This window comes from Chelon labrosus (assembly GCF_963514085.1).
Source record: "Chelon labrosus genome assembly, chromosome: 6".
NCBI lineage: Eukaryota > Metazoa > Chordata > Actinopteri > Mugiliformes > Mugilidae > Chelon > Chelon labrosus.
The window spans coordinates 23,353,427-23,375,169 of NC_140342.1; the positions used below are offsets into that span (position 1 = coordinate 23,353,427).

At 43.8% G+C, this 21,743-nt stretch overlaps 1 protein-coding gene across 2 annotated transcripts in view; it reads left to right on the forward strand.

Annotated features, from left to right (window-relative positions):
* Positions 1-4,774: 4,774 nt before the first annotated feature.
* LOC311489821 (zinc finger E-box-binding homeobox 1-like) overlaps positions 4,775-21,743 on the forward strand; it is a gene marked incomplete at its 5' end in the record, with an annotated part of 72,598 nt that continues 55,629 nt past the window's right edge. For both annotated transcript variants that reach the window (XM_084547112.1, XM_084547113.1), the window contains one exon: positions 4,775-4,832. In XM_084547112.1, coding sequence (XP_084403238.1) covers positions 4,775-4,832 — 58 coding nt within the window. The remainder of the gene's footprint in view (positions 4,833-21,743) is intronic.

Genomic DNA, 21,743 nt, shown 5'->3' on the forward strand with positions numbered 1-21,743 from the left:
CCATTCCCATTCTTGATTTTTTTTTTTAACTGTCCTTTTGTTTCAACACGATTCCCTGCAAGGTATGAACAGGTCTGGGGGTTAAACTCCCTCTGTGTCCCAGTCAGAGCCACAGTTTTGTAAACCCTTACCTGCCATTTGACAAAGGAAACTGCTGAGGTAAGGGATGAAGAGGAATTTAGCCTGAAGGTTCACCTTTGTTCACACGGTCTGCTGGCCGGCTTCTGATTGAGAAGGACTTTCAAGCACAAATACAAATGGATCTCCTGAAGAGAGAATAAAAAGCCCTGAAGGCCTGAGCCCAATATCCATGTCAATGCCAAATTAGCATTGGATAATGGCATCCGTTTCCTCTTTCGCTCCACAGGCAGCAGGACAGGACATCAGCGGCCTGTAGAGAGATTGTGACGTGGACTCTTCCTATCCTGCCGGCGGGACATTCAATTAAAGCGTCACTGATGTGGTGGTGGTGAACGGGGGTCGGTGTGGGAGCTCAGCTCTTGTGGAGGTTGGCTTTCAAACCAAGATGACGTGTGCAGGTACTGAGGTTAGAGACTGTAAGACACACTACCTCCATATGAGTGATGCAGCCGACAAATAATCAATTTATAGGATTAAATGTTAAATTTTGGGGCATTTAAATAATTGACTCAAGCATTTATTCTTGTGTTTTAGTGACAGAAGACAGATAAAACATTGAAGAGTACTTTTAGTTTCAATACGTCTCAGAAAAAGTCCAAAAAAACAAATCCTGAAATGAGGAACTGGTAGAGGAGGACTCAAACGCGCAACTCAAGACACAGACACAGATAGTGGATGGTGACAAAGTCTAAAAATCACAAAGAACAGATCAACATAACTAAGTACATGTCAAACAGGCTGGTACATTTCTAACACGAAGCTCAAAGACAAGTTGGCAAAGGAGGAAGGGAGTGCAGAGGCTAAATACAAGTTGAACATGGAGGCACAGGTGAAACACATCAGGGCGGGGCTAACAATCAGGGACAGGAAGTGAAGATGTATGAAATGATGGAGAGTTTAGTAACTTTCAAAATAAAACAGGAAATGCCCCAAAAAACAGAGATAAGAGTTAAACATGACCAGGTGCTGCAGAGGTGGATGTGACAAATCCTACACTTCCCACAATGCAACTTGGTGGCATCTTCCATTTGAGAAGGTTTTCATGCAGGCCTGATGAAATCATCTGGGTTTCAGACAGTTCGCTTCGTTTTTTTGGCCCTGGAGGTTTTGGAAGGGCCAAAAAACATCCACTAGAGGCTGGCACCAGAAAATAGACCTCCCTGTTAAAATGTCCACGATTACAGCCTGGTAAACAAATAGTTTTGGACTCTATACTTAATTTTCTCATTCGTGACAACTGTATGGGGTTAATTCTTATATAACGCACCTGTTTAGATGATACCAATACTTAAATTGATGCATAACAGGTAGCTGTCTGCCTAGGCGTCACCCATCCACCTCAGCATCAGCTCCACTCATGCTCCACCTCTTTTCTGACAGTTTCTAAATAAGGTGTGGCGTCATGGAGGTTCGTTCATCTTAACATACAATCAGCTGGACGATACTGAAGCATTTTTGCTGACTAGTAATAAGCACAACGTCTTCTGTAAACTCTAAGTGTGGTGTTTTCATGATATTGTGTTTTGGAGGTAATATTCTGTAGGTCTCCCTCGTGCCTCCTTGTGACTCATCAGAGAATGGACATGGGCTTTCTGAGGGTGTCCTGCTGTGTCTGGCAACAGATGTTGTTAGTGGGGGCCTTTGAGGGGAGGGGCTTCTGTGGATCATCCCACAGATACTTGATCAGTTTGGGATCTAGTGAATTTGGAGGCCAGGTCAACACCTTGTGCTGTTCTTCATGTTTTTTTTAGTTGTTCCTAAACTGCATCCTGCTGGGGATGGCTGCTGCCATCAAGGAGTGTCATTGCTATGGGGTGGGGGTGCCTGGTCTGGTCTAGGTGGGTGCTACATGTCTAAGGTCCAGCAGTTTCCCAGCAGAACACTGACTTGTCACAAGACGGTCGATGTTATTCACTTCTCCTGTAAGTGGTTTTAATGTTGTGGCTGATCGGTGTATGACTCTGTGTGTAATTAATCTATATCATATATGAGTTTTGAGTTGAATTACCAACATGAATGAACTTTTTGATATTTTAATTTATTAAAAATAACGCCTGTATCTTACTGGAAAGCTCAGATGAGTTGATGTAGAAAGGTTCATTAAAACCTGACGTTGGATACGATGCTGCTTAACTGGAGCTGAAGGAGGCATTTAGCTACAGACTAATAATATTCAGAGCACAGTTTAGTGTGTGAAAGAAAAAAAAACGCTTTATTTTACATTCTGGTCAAGACTGTGACCTTTGCTAAATATTTCAGGATTAATATCTTTTGGTATTATACCTGCAGGCTGTCGAGCTGATTTTTCCATTTATTTGTTTAATCACGTGTAACTGTTCTCCTGGGCCTCTATTATAATCAAATGGCTGATGACAAAAACATCCTCAGAATAATAAAACAAAAACAGGCAACCGTTTTATATCACATACAAGATGTTTCAGCACACTTTAAAGATTCAGAAATTTAATGAAAAAACCCCTGACGACACTGAAGGTTAAGACTTTAAACTGCTGAGAGGTAAGTGGCCCTCTGCCGCAGTATATCACCAATAAAGAAGTTTAGCTCCTCGTGTTTTCTTCTTGTATAAAACCTGTTTAATCCAGTTTATATATTCACTGTTGTGTCAGGCAGCCGATCGCGGCACACCAACCGTGAAGCACCTTTTGAACAATGGATATAATCTGAAGCTTTCTGTCGCCCTGTTAAGCCTCTGCAGTCTAATTTCACCCTCCCTCCCATGCGTGTCCTCCACACCGTGTCAGGACATCCAGAGGAGGAGCCTGGTGGGGTGTTCGGCAGCAGCACCTGGTATGTCTGAACTGGAAACCTGATCATCGGCAGGTACAAGAATAGCTCAAGTGGGCCTTAAAGGCCGCTCCTCTGACCTGCCATGAACTGTCATTGAACTTGTGTCCCAGCTGAGGACAAAACCTGGGAGCATGTTTAAATGATTGTTTTCCTTTTTTAAAGGTATACCTGCATGTAAGCTCCACACTTACTCATATAAAACAAGCTTTTGTGTGTTCTTGTGGAGGATATTTCATAGCAAATGTATTTCACTGAGACGCATTCAAGTTAGATTCAACATAAGGCGCTGGGGTTAGTTACTCGACACGGGCCCACACGGACATCTTCAGTATGTCCTCCAATAGTGTGATAACAGTAAAAAACATTAGTTTCTCTCATGGACAAGTTGTTTTCTGTCTCCCGGTTCCAGCTGCACTCCCATCAGGTGAAAACGGACACCATGACATCCACCGCTCTTTTGAGCACAAACAAAAATGACACCTGTCCTGCGACTTCCGCCTGTCTGAAGAAAAACGTTATAATGACTGAATAAAAAGACAAAATACATCCGCATGGACCTGTCCAGGGTGTACCCCGCCTCTCGCCCGATGACAGCTGGGATAGGCTCCAACCCCCCCGCGAGCCTTCACAGGACAAGCGGTTACAGAAGATGAATGAATGAATGAATATATCCGCATGTAGATATAATGAAATGTATGATACCTCTTATAGCCGCAAACTCACCTGTAATATAACCACTAAAACAGCTTTATGTCACTTTGTTCTTGTTTATATTCATTATCTCTCATGCTATATAAATAAAGTTAATTTAAATGAAATAAAAACTGACCGCTAGATTTTACTTTTCTCACATTATGGTGTTTAGCTCATTTTTTACTCTTTTGTTTTTTGCTGCGTCTCGCTTGTGAATTTTTCCCCTGGGATCAGTATCATCTGTTATTTTTATGTATTTCTAGTATTATGTAGCATGTCAATAAAATATAATAGAGTAAAAGTATTTGCTAATGCTTCAGTATTATTATTATTAATAATAATAATAATAATAATAATACAATTTTAGCTGTATATTACCCACCTAAACACGTGTACCGTAATTTATTACTTTAATAATATACAGAATATAACATTATACATTGTTATAGATAACATACATAACATTACAAGTATATTAACTCATTAAAATACACATTTAATGCTCTTTCCTTTATTTTTTCCATTTTATTTTACTTTATACTCAGTTTAATTTTTACAGCATTACTTGTAAATCAAAAACTAACTTTTTATTCCTTATTTTATTAATTTTAGCACGTTTCTGCAACTTCTAATATTTTACATACATTTGCTTCAGACTGTTTTTATTTATTTTTTTACTATGTTGCTGGTTTTTGCTAAAGCTGACACGTTTATCCCCAGTTTAGCTCCACATTTCTACATTTCCACCTGTAGATCATCACCTCGTGGTTTTATTTTTATTTTTTAGGAGGAGGAGGAGAAGGAGGAGGAGAAGGAGGAGGGAGGAGGAGCGGAGGCCGTGTGGTCAGACCCGGGTAGTGCAGCTCAGCAGCTCCCCGGGAACACTCGGCCATGTGCGGCCAGTAGGAGGGGCCGTGTGCTGAGGTGTTCGAGAAGGTGATGCCGTAAAAGCGGTGAGTGTGTCGCAAACCAGGTGTTTTTTTTTGTTTTTTTTTTCTGCTGCGGGGGGAAGGTGATGTCGTAAAGGGGATGGGAGGGGTGAGGAGGAGGGAGAGACAGGAGGAGGAGGAGGAGGAGGAGGAGGGAGGAGGTACCTCACGAACGGCTGCGTTTCAGACTCAGCGAGAGGATCATGGCGGATGGCCCCAGGTGTAAGCGCAGAAAACAGGCGAACCCGAAGAGGAGCAGCGGTAAGTACCAACTCCTCCGTAGCCGCCGCCGGGCGAGCCGAGCGGTGCCACCGGCGAGCTTTCCACTCGGTAAACTCCTCCTGGAGACTTTTGGGAGCGAGTTGGGGCACATTTCGGGGAGTTTTTTGGGGCGTATTAGTGCGCTCATGTCCCAGTGTGGTGGTGCTGGTGGTGTACCGTTATACCTGGCTGGCTACTCTACTCTCCGCCTAGCGGTGCACGGGGGCCGCCCGGCTGAGAGTGAACCGTTATCCGCCCGTTATAATAATAATAATAATAATAACCCCGAGGAGCGCTTCATTACTTACTTGTATCCCTCCACGTCTCATACCTTTTTTTATTTCTTGTTGTTTGTGTACTTTTTTCTGACTTTCCTCCAGCGACAGCAACACTTGGCGGCAGGTTGCGGGGCTTTCTCATAACAACGTGGCCGCTGAGTTTGTAGTTTTACTGCATGACATTTTCAGGGCGAGGTTTGCAGCGAGGGGTTTGCTTTTTTTTTATAAAAACCAACTTGCTGCAAACTCAGCCCCCCCTCCCCTCCCCGGATTTAGCTGCTCCTCACTCCCTCCGGTTCAAAAATAACCCAACTTTATGTTATGATGGCCGGATGGGTGAACCGTGCTGTTGTGGTTGAATGCGTGGGATTTTTTTTTTTATTTTTTTTTGTTGTTGCACGGGCTCTGGTCCCATTCACCGCTTGCTCCGGGTTGATGGGACGTTTATTTGATGTGCGCTGCAGCGACACATGCTCCTTAGTTAAGGTAAGAGTGAAAATGAGTTTATTTCCACGCGTGCACGCATTTCCTGATCGGCTGCACCAGTTTGCGTCCGCCGATCTGGTTGTTTTCTAATAATCGCCGTGGATTTGTTGTCAAACGCATCGCAAACCGCTTTTATCGCACATCCACGGCTTCTTCTCTTTGCGCATGCAAATTCGGGTTTGCGTTTTGTCCGCAAATATGAACATAAACACGGATTTTACCGCTTTATTTTTGTTTTATTATCTAATATTAAGGTTTCGAGTTTGTTTTGGTCGCCTGCCTACTTTCTGGTGTTTATATGTTGAGTAATACTGTTTTTTATCCATTATGTAATTCGGTATTTGATCTCAGAATATCTGTTTAAGGGCTGGATTATTTTTGTTTTCAGATGTAGGTGGGTGGGGTGCAACAACTTTAAATTTAGCCAACCTTTTTTGGAGGTAGCCCCTCATTGGTCAGACTCTTACCTGTGCTCTCCCCCTTCTTCCCTTTGTATCAACCAATAAAAACAAGGTAAACGTATAAATATATTTATATATTTTTTTTTTTTTGTGTTATGAGGCTTCATGGGTGTGAGCCGAGGGGCTGGAAAGCACCTTTTTTCTTTCCTCCCCTCCTTCCTCCTGTGCTGACGCCACGACGGTGACTCTGTGCGTCCGTACAGGAGCCATCATTATCATCACCATCATCATCATCATCATGTTTACCTGAACGCGGATAACGGGGCTGACAAATGGCCTAGAAATAAACCCAAACAAAACACCTGCGGCTCTATCTCTCTCTCTACCGTTGACGGAACCAGGATCCGGTCGCCGTTTCCCTAAAGGCTCGGTGCGTCGTGAGGAGCCAGGAAAACCGCTCCAAATGTCAACTTGTGCAGGTAGACGTTGCAATTTATTTGCGTGTGTGTGTTGGAGAGGAGGGGGTTTAGTTTTTCACCGTGTGAAATGGATGCTCGTGTGCGTTTTATTCTCGCGGGATTTATCTAATAGACACGTTTTTCCTGACCCACTTGTGCGTGGTTTATCTCCGCTTTTTTTGTACATTTGTTTTTGTGCGGGGACCTCGCTTGGTCGAGTGCACCCCGCAGCTCCCAAGACTCAGCTCTGGAGGAAACGAGCACCGCTTATCCCTCCGTTATCCCCCCCCACCGTGTGCTCCGTTAAAAACCCTCTCGCGTCCATCTATTGTGCAGCGATTATTCCTCATACAATTTCCTGAGCAGTGTGCGGAAAAGTGGTGGAGGTGGGGGGGAGAGAGAGAGAGAGAATGGCGGTCAGTACCATTACTGCAGTGAAGGCGGGGTGTAGCTGCCTTTTTTTCCTCTGGTCAGGAGACAGCCAGGTATACGCAAGGTGATGCAACACCTTTTAAAGGTGTATTTATAACCGCTCCTCGCCTCCTGTTCTCTCTCCCTGCGACGGCAACGTTTCTTTAAAAGTAGCAGCGGTTTTCCCCGAAATGTGGGACATTAATTGAGCCTTTTACAAACGTGAAAGCGAGAGCATCCTGGTCCGTGTAACGTGGGGGGTGCGCACAATCAAGATGGCAAAAGGTGTTGTGATTCAGTGCGCAGCGTCTTAATCTGCTGCCTCTCTCCTTTCATTTCCAGCCCATCCTCGGTTCAGTCTTTCGTTTTTGTTTTTTTATTAGTTTCAATGTAAATTACTCAATGAATGAATGAATGAATGAATGAATTTCACTAAAGGTGATGTGGCAGACGTTAGCCTGTGCTAATGTACCACGACCTCCAGGTAGCCAGGCGTCACCATGATGAAGCAAACAGATGCTGATGTCAAAAGGCTTCACATTATATGATATTACTAACTTCTACAAATCAAACCTGTTAACATAGGGCCATTACCCTAACCCCGATCAGCCACAACATTATGACTATTGACAGGAGAAGTAAACAACATTAACCATCTTGTGACAAATCAGTGTTCTGCTGGGAAACTTTAGGACCTGGCATGTGGATGTTACTTAGACATGTGGCACCCACCTAGACCAGACCAGGCACCCCCACCCCATAGCAATGACACTCCTTTATGACAGCAGGATGCAGCCTGACACAGGAAGAACAGCACAAGGTGTTGACCTGGCCTCCAAATTCACTAGATCCCAAACTGATCAAGTATCTGTGGGATGATCCACAGAGGCCCCTCTCCTCAAAGGCCCCCCCACTAACAACATCCTGTTACCAGACAACACAGGACACCCTCACAAGTTCCCATGTCCATTCTCTGATGAGTCACAACTGTGTTGGAGGCACAAGAGAGACCTACACAATGGTAGGAAGGTGGTCATAATGTTATGACTGATCGGTGTATTTTTGTCCCACCGTAAGCAGCAGATTAAGGGTTAAAGGATCTTGACCCCTTGACCTTCTGATCAGTGCACCAGCATCCTAACCACTCCCCCTCATTAGAACAAACCGCAGATACGCTTACCTTATATCACCTGCCATACGTGGGCTTGCTGGTAGTAATTAACTTTCCTCAGGTGGTTTTGTTTTAGAGGCTTTTCTCTATAAAACTTAACTTCCCGATTAATTGGTTGCTTATATTTATAGTTGGAAGTCTTAACAAGATTAGTCCACTTGTGAGGGGGCATCCAGAACGTGACAGAAGATGGCATAGTGAGATTTGTGACGGCATTTCCTTTTGTTAGGCCGCGAGCTGTGGTGGCACGAGGAGTATATTTGTACGTTTAGCTTGTTTAATATTAGGGAAATATACAAGAAATCTGTCAACTGGAGGCTGGAATTCCACTAGCGAACATATTAACGCTTTAAAATTAAGAATTTAGTATGTTTTGCTATTAGATGACCTAATTAACTTGTAGGTTTTTGGACAGGTTGATGAGTTATTTGCTCCTAACGTGTTATATTTCCCTGTGACTCTGTTTGTCACTCTTATTCGAAATAGTTAAAGTGTTTGTTTTGATGGAGCAATGTTAAATTGCGCTGTTGCTAGTATACAGAATAGGTTTTGAGCTACTTTAACACTGTTGCCTATACTTACTGTCTGCTAGATTTTATTTATTACTTTCTGAGAAGGTTATCTGTATGGTATCTTTAGGAAGGTGATCTCACTGTAAGTATTTGTAGGCTGAATTGTTTTTGTCATGAATTAAAAGGTGTATTAATAAAGTTTAGAGGAAGGTGGGTGCAGTAACTTTAAATATAGATGCTTTTTTAGAGCATGAGGTTTCTAAAGTATCTAAAGAAACATGCAATGGAGAGCTGACGTTTCTCTCACTCTCTACAGGATTACAAGCATTAGCTGACCACCTTTTCCCTCTTTAGTAAAATATTTACCCTGTGACAGGATGCTTAGGACATTTTTTAAAGAGTATATATCCGATACAGATGTTGTGCAGCAAAAAGAGCAGAGGTAGAGAGAGAGAGCATGAAGTAGTCGTCTCCAGCTCCACCTCATGCTAATTGTCTGCAGCTCTCCTGTAAATGGCAGGTGCTCTGCCCTCCCTGCGCTCTGCCTGTTGCTGCTGCTGCTGCCGCCGCTTTGGTCACGGCTTCGTCATCCAGCGCCTTTTAAAGTGCTCCGTGTTTTTCTCTATGTGTGTGTGCATGCGAGTACGAATGCACTCTCAGCTGCACTGTAATTTAACACTGCAATTTAGGGACTACAGGAATGCAGCCTGGTGTTAACATACCTTGACAGGATAAACACAGCGGCCTACTCCCAGGCTTCCCGACTGCTCGTACTTACAGTACGTAGCCGGCCCGGGACCGACTCTTCTCTGGAAGTGGAAATGGCACTCGGGAGTGGGTGGTGTTGTTGCGTAGGTTCCCTTTTTGGTCAAAGTTATGGTTCTGTATGCTGTGCGGTTTCATATTTTATAATAATCCTCGGAGTGCTTAAACTCCCAAGTGCTACGTTGAGAGATAAGTGTTGAGTTTATAACCGCTTGTCAGCAGTGACTGACAAGAGACACTGAAAGCGGGTCAGTGCGTCCGTATGAAAGCGCTTTGTACCGTTTTAAACAAATATTTGATCAGCTGAGAGGCCTTTTCTTGTATTTATATTGCTTTCCTCTGTAGATGCTGCAGCTTTAATGCTCTGCTCATGTCTTGATTTGATCTTTTATTGATGTATCAGTTCTGTAAGGTTTGAAATATGATGTTATGCAAGGCGCAAAACCGCACACAAGGCAAGAATGAGCTGAATGTAGAAGTTTTGGCGTGTTTAATTAACGTTTATCACTTATATTGCGTCAACAGAGCAGATATTTTTTGGGCGTGAAAGGGCTTTGCACCTTTTTAAAGAAATATTTTGTCTCTTTGATTGATTTTTGATGAGCTGAGGGACTTTGTCTTGTATTTATTCGGCTATCTTCTGTAGAAGCTGAAGCTTTAACGCGCTACTCGTGTCTTGAGTTGATCTTTTATTGATCCGTCAGGTTTCAAAATTCGATGTTGCACAAAGCACAAACCCAAGAAGGTAAGAAGGAGTTAAACTTTAAAGCTGCAGCATGTTTAATAGGCCTCTTTAAGTATGAATAAAGGATTTTGTTGCGGTCACCCTAAGGTGCTCCAGTTACAGCAGTCTTCCAGATTCGATGTGGAGGAGTCACGTGAGCGCCCTCCCTCTGCGGTAACACCGAGCGTTTTTACGTGCACGACTAGCCGCAGGCTGCGCTCACCGTGGCACGCTCATTAGATTGGTCTGAATTCATTTAGAAAAATTCAGTTACACAAAATCCGACTAGTTTTTGTAGCATTAGCCCGCATGTCCGTTTGCACCCGAAGCTATTGTTACAAGGAGGAGTAGCATTTTATTTAAAGTTGTAGCTGCACTTTTGCTTTCTGTGAGTTAGAAGACGTCTAAATAGCATTTATTGTGGTTGTGGTCAACAATAGCTGTTATACGTGACCAGTGATCATTCATGTTACTTTCTCCTTGTGCTCAAAAAGCCTGGGGCTGTGTGTGTGTGTGTGTGTGTGCTTTAAATGAGCTCGTGGAATGACAAAGCACTACAGGATGCCTTTAGCAAGTCAGCAGTGACCCCTCCCCTTCGCCTTTTATGGTCCAGAGGGGGAGGTGCGACAGGGCTACTGCTGCTGCTGCTGCTGCTGCTGCTGCTGCTGCTGCGACTAATTGAGCAGTGTGTGTGTGTGTGTGTGTGTGTTAGCATCAAGGTGGGAAACTGCTACTTTCCTGCAGGCTTTGCATAACAACACGGCCCTGCTTGTTTGGATTTACATGCATTAACACGATGGCTGCGAGGGGGGTGGAGGTGGGGGGGGAATCCACGGCTCCCGCTGATGCTGTTGCGTTTCGATTACACGATGTCGGCTGATAAAGGCACCTTGGCAGATCAGGCACGGCAAGTCATCACGGCGAGATGACTCAATACGGCCTAATAAAGACACATGCAGCAGGTTGAAGTGGATTTAAGAAGTGTACGCCTCCGCCGTCAGCGTTTCTGGAGGCAAAACAAACTGTGGAGATTATTTCATGCACTACACAGCGATTTTACTCGAGAGTTATGCTTGATGAGGTGAAGAAAGTCTGTCACTCTCTCGTAGGGATGTACCGATGAAGGTGTTTTGCCCCCTGATCCGAGTCCTGATCCCAGCTTAAAAAAACAAAACTTCCTCCTTGGAGATTCATAAAGACTTTTCTTATCTTACTCGTATTCGCCTCCATGTGTATTAAGTCCAATAAATAGAGCTGTCAGTGGGTTTTCTACTCCAGAAATGTTCTGGTCTTCCATCCATAAACTCCCTAACCCTCTCTGGGATATTTTTCACACATTCATTCAGAGATATTTCAGTTTCTAAACGATTTTACTGAGTTATGGAAGAGATTTTTACAAAACTGATGTCGTTATTTGTGGCTTTTCCCACAATATTTTACCCCTAGTTTCTTGCATATGGCTTTTCTCTTCTCTGAGGACTTTTTAAAGGCCTGACTTTGCTGTCAGAGTTGCAACTTTAGTCACGTTTTGGATCTCCTTCACAGATTTGTCATGCAAGGGGGGGTTTTTTAACAAAAGGATGCAGAAAATGGCACATGTTTTGAAAAGCAATGCAAGGATTTTATGACTTGATATCAAATCTTTCAAATCAAAATCAATCTGAATAGCTTTTTTTTTTTGCATGCATGCATGCATTTGCCTCTGTAAACAGAGCATCTACGATCAGGATCTCCGTTCTAACCGGAGCTACACATCCTGAAAGCGTGTCTCGATCAAGCGACACATGACTGAAGACATTACCCGGCACAGACAAGCGTGTTGTCATGCAGGTGTGATGTGCCGCTTGCAACTCACGAACGCTCGCCGAGAGTGTTATTTTTAGTCAGAGCGAAAGGGAAATGGTGCGCCGCCCTCTGACTGACTACGAAACTGAGAGCAACTAATTGCGTCATAAAATATGAAACGTGCACCGGGCCGCCCGTGGCCGCTGCAGGGAGGTCAGAGGACAGTGGAGCAGCCCTGGAGGTGTGCAGCAGCAGCAGCAGCAGTAGAAGAAGTTTAGAAACTGTGGAGGATGTTTCTGCATAAAGATTACACATCTACCTTACTCAGCTGTTTATATGTCAGATGATTGCGAAATGCTGATTGAGACACCTTTGTGTGTCATAATGGAAACATGTTTTTTTTTTGTAGATTCTCACCTTTAGTGCCAGTCCATGCTCAGCTGGATCGTTGGTGACCCCGGCCGGACGATTTTGCATTTGCAATCAGCAGCAGGATGAATTAGTGAGAAAAGTTCGTAGCTCTTCCTAGCCTCCCAGCTAATGCTAGCTCTTCCTGTTTCCTCTTGTGAATCGTGAATACAGACTACTGCCACCTGCTGGTGTGGAGAGTTGCTGCCTTTTTTATGCAGGTGCAGAACAGCTGCTCCCTGACTGCAGTCTTTGTGGTGCGTTCGAGTGCAGCTTTTTTTTTGGTCCAGACACAGGTGTTGTGAGGTGACGTCACAGTCGGTAGTTCTTTGATGTGGTGCTTTAACCCATTTACTCATTTTGTGTTCAGGCTGCAAAGATGAACATCAGATGAACGAGTCAAATCCTCCCCAGAAACACAAAACTTTGATTGTAAGGCTGTTACATTTAGATTTAATCGTTATACTCATGTTATTTCGTGTTAATTTAGAATAAAATGTTAGCCAAGGTATTGTGTCTGTCCAGGTGCAGCAGTTACGCTTTGCTGAGACTTAAGATCTTCTTTGTGCAGCATGCTGTGTTAATTTAAAATAAGATTATACTCGAGCAAAAATCCTTTTCTAAACTTAAAAAAAAAAACTGTTAAAAATTGATGTTATGAAGTTTCCTAGCCGCCTCCTACGCTGTGAACAAAGCCAAATGTGGAACCAGAACTGAAATACACCTCCAGTGCGACAAATCTCAGAGGAACTGCCAAACTCGTATTTTCATAAAGGTGGCCCCAACCCATTTCCACGAGTAACCTGCTTTGCCGTTGCCTTTCATCGTCCTCACTCCACCACATGAATATTCATGCATTGAAGAGAGCTAAAACTTTAATCTGTGTATAAGGCTGATCTGTGAGAGACACCTTGTGGTGACGGGACCTGGTTTCTTCTGCTGCATGTGTTAAAAACCCGCATTAGCACAAGCGTTAAATGAACGCAAACACACCTCATTTGTGTGATTGTGTGGGTCATGTGTCCGTGCAGGCAGGCCAGTCAAAAGAAAGAGTCCTATTCAAAGTGCTGTGTGAGTGGGAGAGGGGGAGCTCTCTTTCACACTCTGCCGGTGGGAAACTCTTCTCCCTCTCCTTTGGTGGTGCCACAATTTGCATATCCTGCCATCCTCCATTCTCTTTTTCCCCCCTTGGCCGCCTGAGAAGCAGAACAGAGGCCGAGGAAATCAGTGAAAGCTCGGTCCAAAGCGGCTGCTGCGGCTGCTGCTGCTGCTGCTGCTGCTGCAGGCGGCCTCCAGGCGCAACATGGAGCCACAGTCCGGGGTGCTGTACAGTAGAGACCCAGTCGAGCCCTAATCCTGTGTGTGTGTGTGTGTGCTGAAGTGGAGTCCTGGCCGCATGTGATAGGCTACTCGCTTTCATTCGCTTCCATTTAAAATTAGGACACATCTCAAAGGTGAACCAAAAGAAACAGGTATAGGGAAGCTAAACGACGCTAAAAGAAACACTTTCAGTTCACTTTCAGTTTGTCACAACCCAGAGCTGAATAATTGTTCTTCATCTCAGTCAAATCTGAGCTGAATACATGATTATAAATGACTAACACAAACATAATCATCATAAAACACCTGATTGTGCAGTTTATTCATAATTTTAGTCTCTTTTCAGACATTTTATAGACTTTATATTAGAAGTTGCTCTAGTAAGGCACTAGATCTATGTGGGGGAATATATTATTCATACTCTTAATGCTTCAAAGAGAGGACAGAGAATCATACAAGAGAAATTCCAGCTGTTAAAAGCCTCAATTATCACTAATTGTGGTGAGTTGTCACGACCTGGCTCAGCTTGGGTAAAGTTATTTACTTTAAGTTCACAAAGGAGACTGAACTGCAAAGGATAAAGGGACTGGATAATAAAAAAGACTAAAACATAGGCAACCACGGTGGATAAAACAACCTGTAGCTGACTGAGTTGTGCAGTTTATTTATAATTTTAGTCCTTTATTTTAGATTCAGGTGGTATTTTTTACTAGTTTAACACATTTTATAGACTTAAGATGAATTGACTCCTTGAAGAGATATATATTGCTCTCATAAGACGTTACTAAAACCCATTAAATCTATGTGGGTAGTAGATTATTTATATTATTATTGCTGATTCAAAAGATAATAGAGAACTCTACTAGTGAAAATTATAGTTATTGAGGCTTTAATGTTTAACCCTGCTGATTCAGTGAGACGTCTCCGCGCTTTCTTGACCAGGATGCTTTTGGAAAAGCTTTAGTTTAAATCTTGTACACTTTATAAATGTCTGTACTTTATAAAAATGTACCACTGCATGTCTTTGGTTCACGTTTACCATGCACACATGCCTATTAACAGGAACGTCATGTAATTAAATTAGGAGTTATTTATTCAGAGTTTACCTTTTTTCTTTACAACCCAAATCACATAGCGTCGTGAATATTCTCTGTGACCGAACGAAGCGCAAAACAGAAACATAAGTAAAACCTGCAGTCGGAGCATGGGCGGCGACCTCCCGGCAGCCTCACTGGTCCCGGGAGACATAAATCATGAGCGGTGGACAGGTGTGTTAGGAGGGGCCTGACTCACTAAATACACCCCTGAGACCTCAGATGTACAGCAGCAGCAGGACAGGTGGGAGTGGAATAGAGAATTAGATTAGAGAGGCACAGTACAGTGATTTATTCTCCCCTTTATACACACTTAGTTTTATTTTTTATTTTTTATTTTTGTCTTGGAAGCACACAGTTAAAGGAGCCATTTTCAGGTTATGAGACGTGATTGTGTTTTTTATTTTTGTTATGTTTACTCCTCCGACCTCCAAGGTGATTGGATAATTGGAGGTTGTATTTAACAGAGTCAAGGCTGATCAGCTCCAGGTGTTTTATTCTCTTCTCTACACCAGAGCCTGTTCTGTGTTTTCCCTTTTGTTGCATAGTGTCCTGTTTCATGTACGGGTTAGAGTGGATTAAGACTGAATAATAGCAGGTGGTGAGCTCAGTCCACGCTCACAGTGACTCATGGACAGATTGGTTATATACACCGATCAGGCGTAACATTATGACCACCTTCCTAATATTGTGCAGGTCTCCCTAGTGGTGACTCATCAGAGAATGGACATGGGCCTTCTGAGGGTGTCCTGTGGTGTCTGGCAGCAAAATGTTGTTAGTGGGGGGGGGGGCTTTGAGGGGAGGGACCTCTGTGGATCATCCCACAGATACTTGATCAGTTTGGGATCTAGTGAATTTGGAGGCCAGGTCAACACCTTGTGCTGTTCTTCATGTTTTTCTAAGTTGTTTTTAAAGCGTTGCATCCTGCTGGGGATGGCTGCTGCCATCAAGGAGTGTCATTGCTATGGGGTGGGGGTGCCTGGTCTGGTCTAGGTGGGTGCTACATGTCTAAGGTCCAGAAGTTTTCCAGCAGAACATTGAATTGTCACAAGATGGTCATTGATCTTCCTCTTCTCCTGTCTCCGGTCATAATGTTGTGGCTGATCGGTGTATACCATGACCTGAATGACACGCGAGTCAATGTGGAAAAAACATATTCTCATAAATGTCTTCTTCTGGCTTGTGTGACATATGTTAGGACCCTAAATCAGAGAAAAGAAATAAAAACAGAATCCAACACGACCCAGGTTTCTTCTAATCTACAAAATAAAACAACAGACGCTGGTTATGTTCTCTACCCAGACTAAAGCACTGGCAACCCTGGCGGATCAAACAAACAAATGGCAGCTGACACGGTGTGTGCAGGTGTGAGGAGTTAACTGAGCCAGGCCTCGGTCTCCAGGTAGTATAACAGATGATCAAAGCTTAGAGCAAGTAGCAGAACACGTAAGAGCAACAATTAACCCTTAATGAGCAGGTACAGAATGCAAAAGCAAACAACTGCGGCGTGTTTCCAGGAGCTCTTGGAAACAGCTTTGGAAACAGTGATGAATTATTTGTCATTTTCTAGGCAAAAAATATTTAAATTAACCTTTTGTCTTTGACCTGCTGATGGAACAGTTCAAAGATTTCGAAGACGGCAAATACTCGTGGTCTCGACGGGTTTCTGTTTATTTATCGGTGACGTTTTTATAGCTGGAGGTGGAGGTTAGTCTCCTCTCCCACCATGCCGGAGAGATGGAGAGTGAATACGTCGAGGTGGAACAGAGGATTTGATTAGAAGCAGAGTAGAGATGTGCAGTGTGGATTCTCTCTGTGTCTCCCATCCATCCATCCTGCCTCCCTCCCGTGGGCTTGATTTGCAGTCCGTGGAGCCGGCGGGATGATGTATGGCGCGTGCAGAAGTGAACAGCTGAAGAAGAAGAAAAAAAAAAAAAACATACTGGGAGGCCAAAGACACCTTGCTTGCAGACAAAATACGCAAGGTCCATTCAAATCCCTTAAGCTGTCAGCGCAGCTTTAGATTTGTTTGTCGATGCAGGAGAACATTAAGCCCTGTCCTTTTTAAAACATGCAAGCAAATTCACGGTCGAGTGAAAGAGAGAGCTGGAGTGGGTGAAAGAAAGGGAGTGTTGTTATTGAATTACAGGTGATGGCTGCTAATTGGGCCCTCCAGAGAGTGTGTGTGTGTGTGTGTGTGTGTGTGTTCGGTGTGTCGGGCTCCAGGGATGCTGGGTAGATGAAGCTGTTAGGGTAAAGTGCGGGGCCCCAGTGCTCTCCCTGAGTGCTGTGCTTTAGAGGCCGTCCTGTCCCCGTGGAGGAGCACTAATGGAGGCCACCCAGCCCTGATGAATTACCCCCAGACTGGATGGATGGATGGAGGGACGACGAAGCCGGTGGGGTGGGGGGTGAGGGAGTGACGAGGAGGGGGGGGGGATGCTGCTGTAATTGAGGTGGCTTGCTGAGTGAGATGAGTGCTCGGGTTTTGATGAGCTGTAGGCACGAAGCAACATGTTCGTACCGAAGCTGTGACAATAACTGCATTAACACGCCGCCGTAGCGCTTGGCAGGGTGTCGGCAGGATCTGAAAGTCATACCCTACAAGCTCTTTATCTCAATTCTGCTGTCGACGATTCACCTCACTGTAGTGACTCAGCTTATAGCCAGTCCATCGAATCAAAAAAATAGGATGCCTGATGCCAAACTGTTGCAGCTGGGGATGTCCCGATCAGGATCAGGATCAGAAATAATTGGATTTCGTAGTTATTTTAGGTCTGAAAACCACAGCTTCGTGGCCTCAAACGTCTTCTTCCTTTTCTGTTTTCATGGCGGTCGACTGGTGACAAAGATGGAAGAAGAGGAAGATGGTGTGGAAGAACTTAACTCTGGAAAATGAAGCCAAGTCAAATAGTAATTAGTAAATTATGCAGTGTGGTTGTAGGAGACCATCATTCAATACTACCAGCTTCATTCAACACCTACAAATAAAGCCCCAAAACAGAATACATGGACAACAACGTTAGTTAAAGATGACGTGGCTGCCTACAACGCTGTCCACCGCTATATAAATCTCATCCAAACGATGTGATTGGCCAGCCAGATCTTTGCAGGAGCATTATGGTTAATGGTCCTTGTTTTTATATAGCGCTTTACAGTCACAGATCACATCTACACACACATTCACTGGGGGGGTTCAGTGTCTTTCTCAAGGACACCTCAGCATGTGGCACATTCTGGGGTTCGAACCAGTAACCCTCTTGTTCGTGGACAACCTGCTCTACCTACTGAGCCACAGCCGAAGCATGGGCTGTTTTCCACGCTAAGCATACTGTAAACAATGTCATGCTTGATATTTTCCAAAGAAATAAAACGGCACTGATGTTTTTCTAGGATTTGAATCACCTTTGCGGTTTATTTCCTGTGGATTTTCAGTTGGATGTGTTAGTAAACTGGATGTAATCGGTATTTTAGACTGTCAGTCAAGCACAGCAAATCATTTTATAACCTGCACAGAAAGCGGATTGATAAAATAACAAAAGACGCATCAATTTTGAAATGATAAGTTGCAGCCCTGATGCAGTTTTATTGGTAGTGAACCAAGTCATGTAACTATGCATCAGATGCTCTCCTGCCCTTGTCACTGCACCTTTGTATTCATTATCTAGTTTGTTTTCCTCCTTACCGCCGAGCGTTCAGGATGTGGGACACACCGTCTCCTGCGCTGCTTATCCACTTAGATTTTTGGTTGATCAAAGCAGTTTTTTTGGCATCGGTGTTGCCTCCTCCTCCTCCTCCTCTGCAGCGTGATTGTTGAGGTGTCAGCTGTTCGAGATGTGGCGCGGCGGCGACGGCGGAGGCTTTCTCTTTTATTTATTTATTTATTTTTGTTGCCGTGCTTGGCGTTGCTGCCGCTCTGTGACTTTCGTCTCGCTCCGTCATCACTAAGGGAAGCCTGCGTTGTCGAAGGGCGGAGCACGCTCGTCAAACATTTAGCGTCCACGAGCGCTGTCCCTGTAAACAACTAAAAAAAAATCAACCCTTGTGCGAGTGTGTGATTGTGTGGCTTGTTTATTTTCAAAGAGGTGTGTCCCTTCAGGCTTATCTCTGTAACAGCGCTGCAGTAGTAGCGGTTGGAGTCGTTGTGCCGGTGACCCTCCTGTTTGTGCATTTCCCTCCGAGACGTGAATAATCTTGCAGCGTTAATGTTGCAGTGCTGCTTGCACGGTGGCAAACTGTAACCTTTACACCTGCCGAGGTGAAGCGCCATCCTCACTTCGCACTGTGAAGTATCGGCGTCAGATGTCAAACCACATAACCAGCTACAGTTTATCAGAACTGTCTAGAGATGTTCGACAGCATTTAGTCTTTATGTAATGTCTTAGGTAAAGGCCTTAAAATGATGGTATCAGCCACATTACTCCAGATTGGCTGTTGACTTGTGCTGTGTAATCGACGGGCGAAGAAAGTTTTAATTTCCTGCTCCTCATCAAGAATGAAACCTGAGCAGAAGCTGAGGCTGAGCTGCAGTTTTTCCTTTTTGGGTTATCGTCCTAAGAGACTTGGCACAGGTGCAGCTCAGAGGCTGCAGCTTTTTTTTTTTTTAAAGTCTCGACTGGGTTTCATCAGCGCCGTTTTGTTTTGTCTCTCTCGACTCATGCTGCAGGCATCTTAAGGCGAGCTCGAAGATGCTTGGAGTTAATCTCACCAACCTGTAGCGAGCCTGTGTAGAGGCTCATTAGTCTCCAGTTGCGTCGCGTCTAAGAGACTGAAAAGGCAGCAGGAGCCCAGTTCGACAGGGAAACATCATCAGTGTGTATTCTGTGGAGGCTGGACTAGTTTTTAGATACACAGACGCACTCTGGGTTTTAAAAATTTGACATACGGACCAGGCCAGTAGCAGATCAGTGTTGAACTAATATAAACTATGTGCGACTAAAGACGATGGAGGTTGTTAGTGGGGCTGCAACGAGTTGTCTGCGTCATTCGTGATGTTGGGTTAATGTTAGCATGAGTGGTGACCCTCTACAGCACGGGTGTCAAACATGCGGCCCGCGGGCCATGAGCGGCCAGCCAGAAGGTCTAATCCGGCCCGCAGTATGAATTTGCAAAGAGCTATCCCTAATTTGTCCACTGTTTTAGAAAGAGAAGAAGTGGACAGAACACAACACTGAGACCTAGGACTAAACAGCAGACAGCAATGTGGCCAAATTGCACTTTTTTTTTTTTAAGGATAGTTTATTAAATATAAACATTCTCCTAATTTACTTGTTCTTCTTTGCACTAAAACAAATGGAAAAAGTCTGGAGTTGTCGTTACTTCTAGGTTATTGTTCTGTCATGTTACTGGTCCGGCCCCGCTTCAGATCAAATTGGGCTTTACGTGGCCCCCGAACTAAAACGAGTTTGACGCCCCTGCTCTACAGGATGATACAGATTCACTTCACATTGCAATTAGCACAAGTGATTCAAGTTAAATCACATTCAGTGTACGCTGATTAGTCTTTCCTAGCTGAATTTACAAATCCAAATTTTTGCCAAATGTTGTGAAATGAGTTCTCTGTTCAAAGATGTTTGAATAAATACAATTTTTTAGGAAAAGTTCTGTTAAATAAAAGATCAATCGATTCAAAAAAATAAATAATCGTTTGTTTCTAGTTGTTATTGGTTGGAGTTTTGAGTGCAGTGAACTGAAACGTATACGGCATTGCCTCCATTAGGACAATTTTATAAATCAAACATATTACAAACATACAGCCCGTGGGCCAAAAGCGGCCCACCAGAGGGTCTGATCTGGGCCGCAGCATGAATTTGAACTGCTATCCCTAATTCGTCAAAAGTTTTAGGCAGTGGACAGTGGACAGAAGTGGACAGAAAACAACACTGAGACCCAGGACTAAACAGCAGACAGCAATGTGCCCAAATTGCACTTTTTTGTTTTTTAAGGATAGGTTATTAAATGTAAACATTCTCCTAATTTACTTGCTCTTCTTCTTTGCACTAAAACAAATGGAAAAAAATCTGGAGTTGTCATTACTTATAGGTTATTATGCTGTTATCTTACTGGTCCGGCCTGCTTGAGATCAAATTGGGCTTTACGTGGCCCTCCAACTAAAATGAGTTTAAGTCAATTAAGTAATTCTTTAAGCAAAAAAAATGCAAAAATTCACCTTTACTGTATATTTATGAGTAGATTAAATGTTTTTATTCAGTTTGGGGCTGTTTGCCTGGCAAGAAGAAGCAATTTAGACATTTAGAGATGACTATCAAATTATAATATGACATGGACGGTTAATTGAGAAAATAACGAGCAGATTAATGTATGATACACAACGACTGTAGCTGTAATTTGATTATTGTGGGAGAATTCATTTGAAACAAACTCGACTAATAGTTTTCAAACAGGAAGGCTGCACGGACATTTTTAGACATCTACATGAAAACAAGCTTAGAGGATATGCTGTGGCTAAATGTGTGTGTGTACATGTACCCTTTCCCAGTGTAGCAGGTGTGCCCGGGCTTCAGCGCCATTACAAGTCTCATAAATACCACCTGACACCGCTCCAGCAGGCAGGCTCCGGTATAAAACTCTTCTCCCGTGGCGTGCAGCCCCTCAGCACAATTACATTATACCACACTTCACGGGAGGAAAGCTGCACCCCTGCCCGGCACCTCTTAACAGAGCGGGCCGGTCTGAGCGCACATACTTTATCTCAAGCTGTGTCTTATGAACTCAGATACGAGCCGTTGTCACTTCTGTATTAATAGTATGAAACATATTTTCTTGAGCTGTTCTTTTAAACCGGATCCTACTTGAGGCTGTAATGTGTAGCGTCTGCATACACCGCCACTTAAACGGTGCTTAGTGGGAAAACCAACATCAAGCAGGCCGATGTGTTCTGGAGTTTAATACCTCCTTTATCCGTCGTGGCAAATTGGGCACATTAGCAGCCAGGATGTGTTGAGGTGATTATCAATATTTGTCTGGCATTCACTCCGTGCAGATACCTCTCTCTGCAGTGTTAGCCTCTTTGCTACCTTTGTCTGCGTGACATTTCGGTCGACCGGCGATCTGAACGTGCTTGACATTTTGTTAAACTGC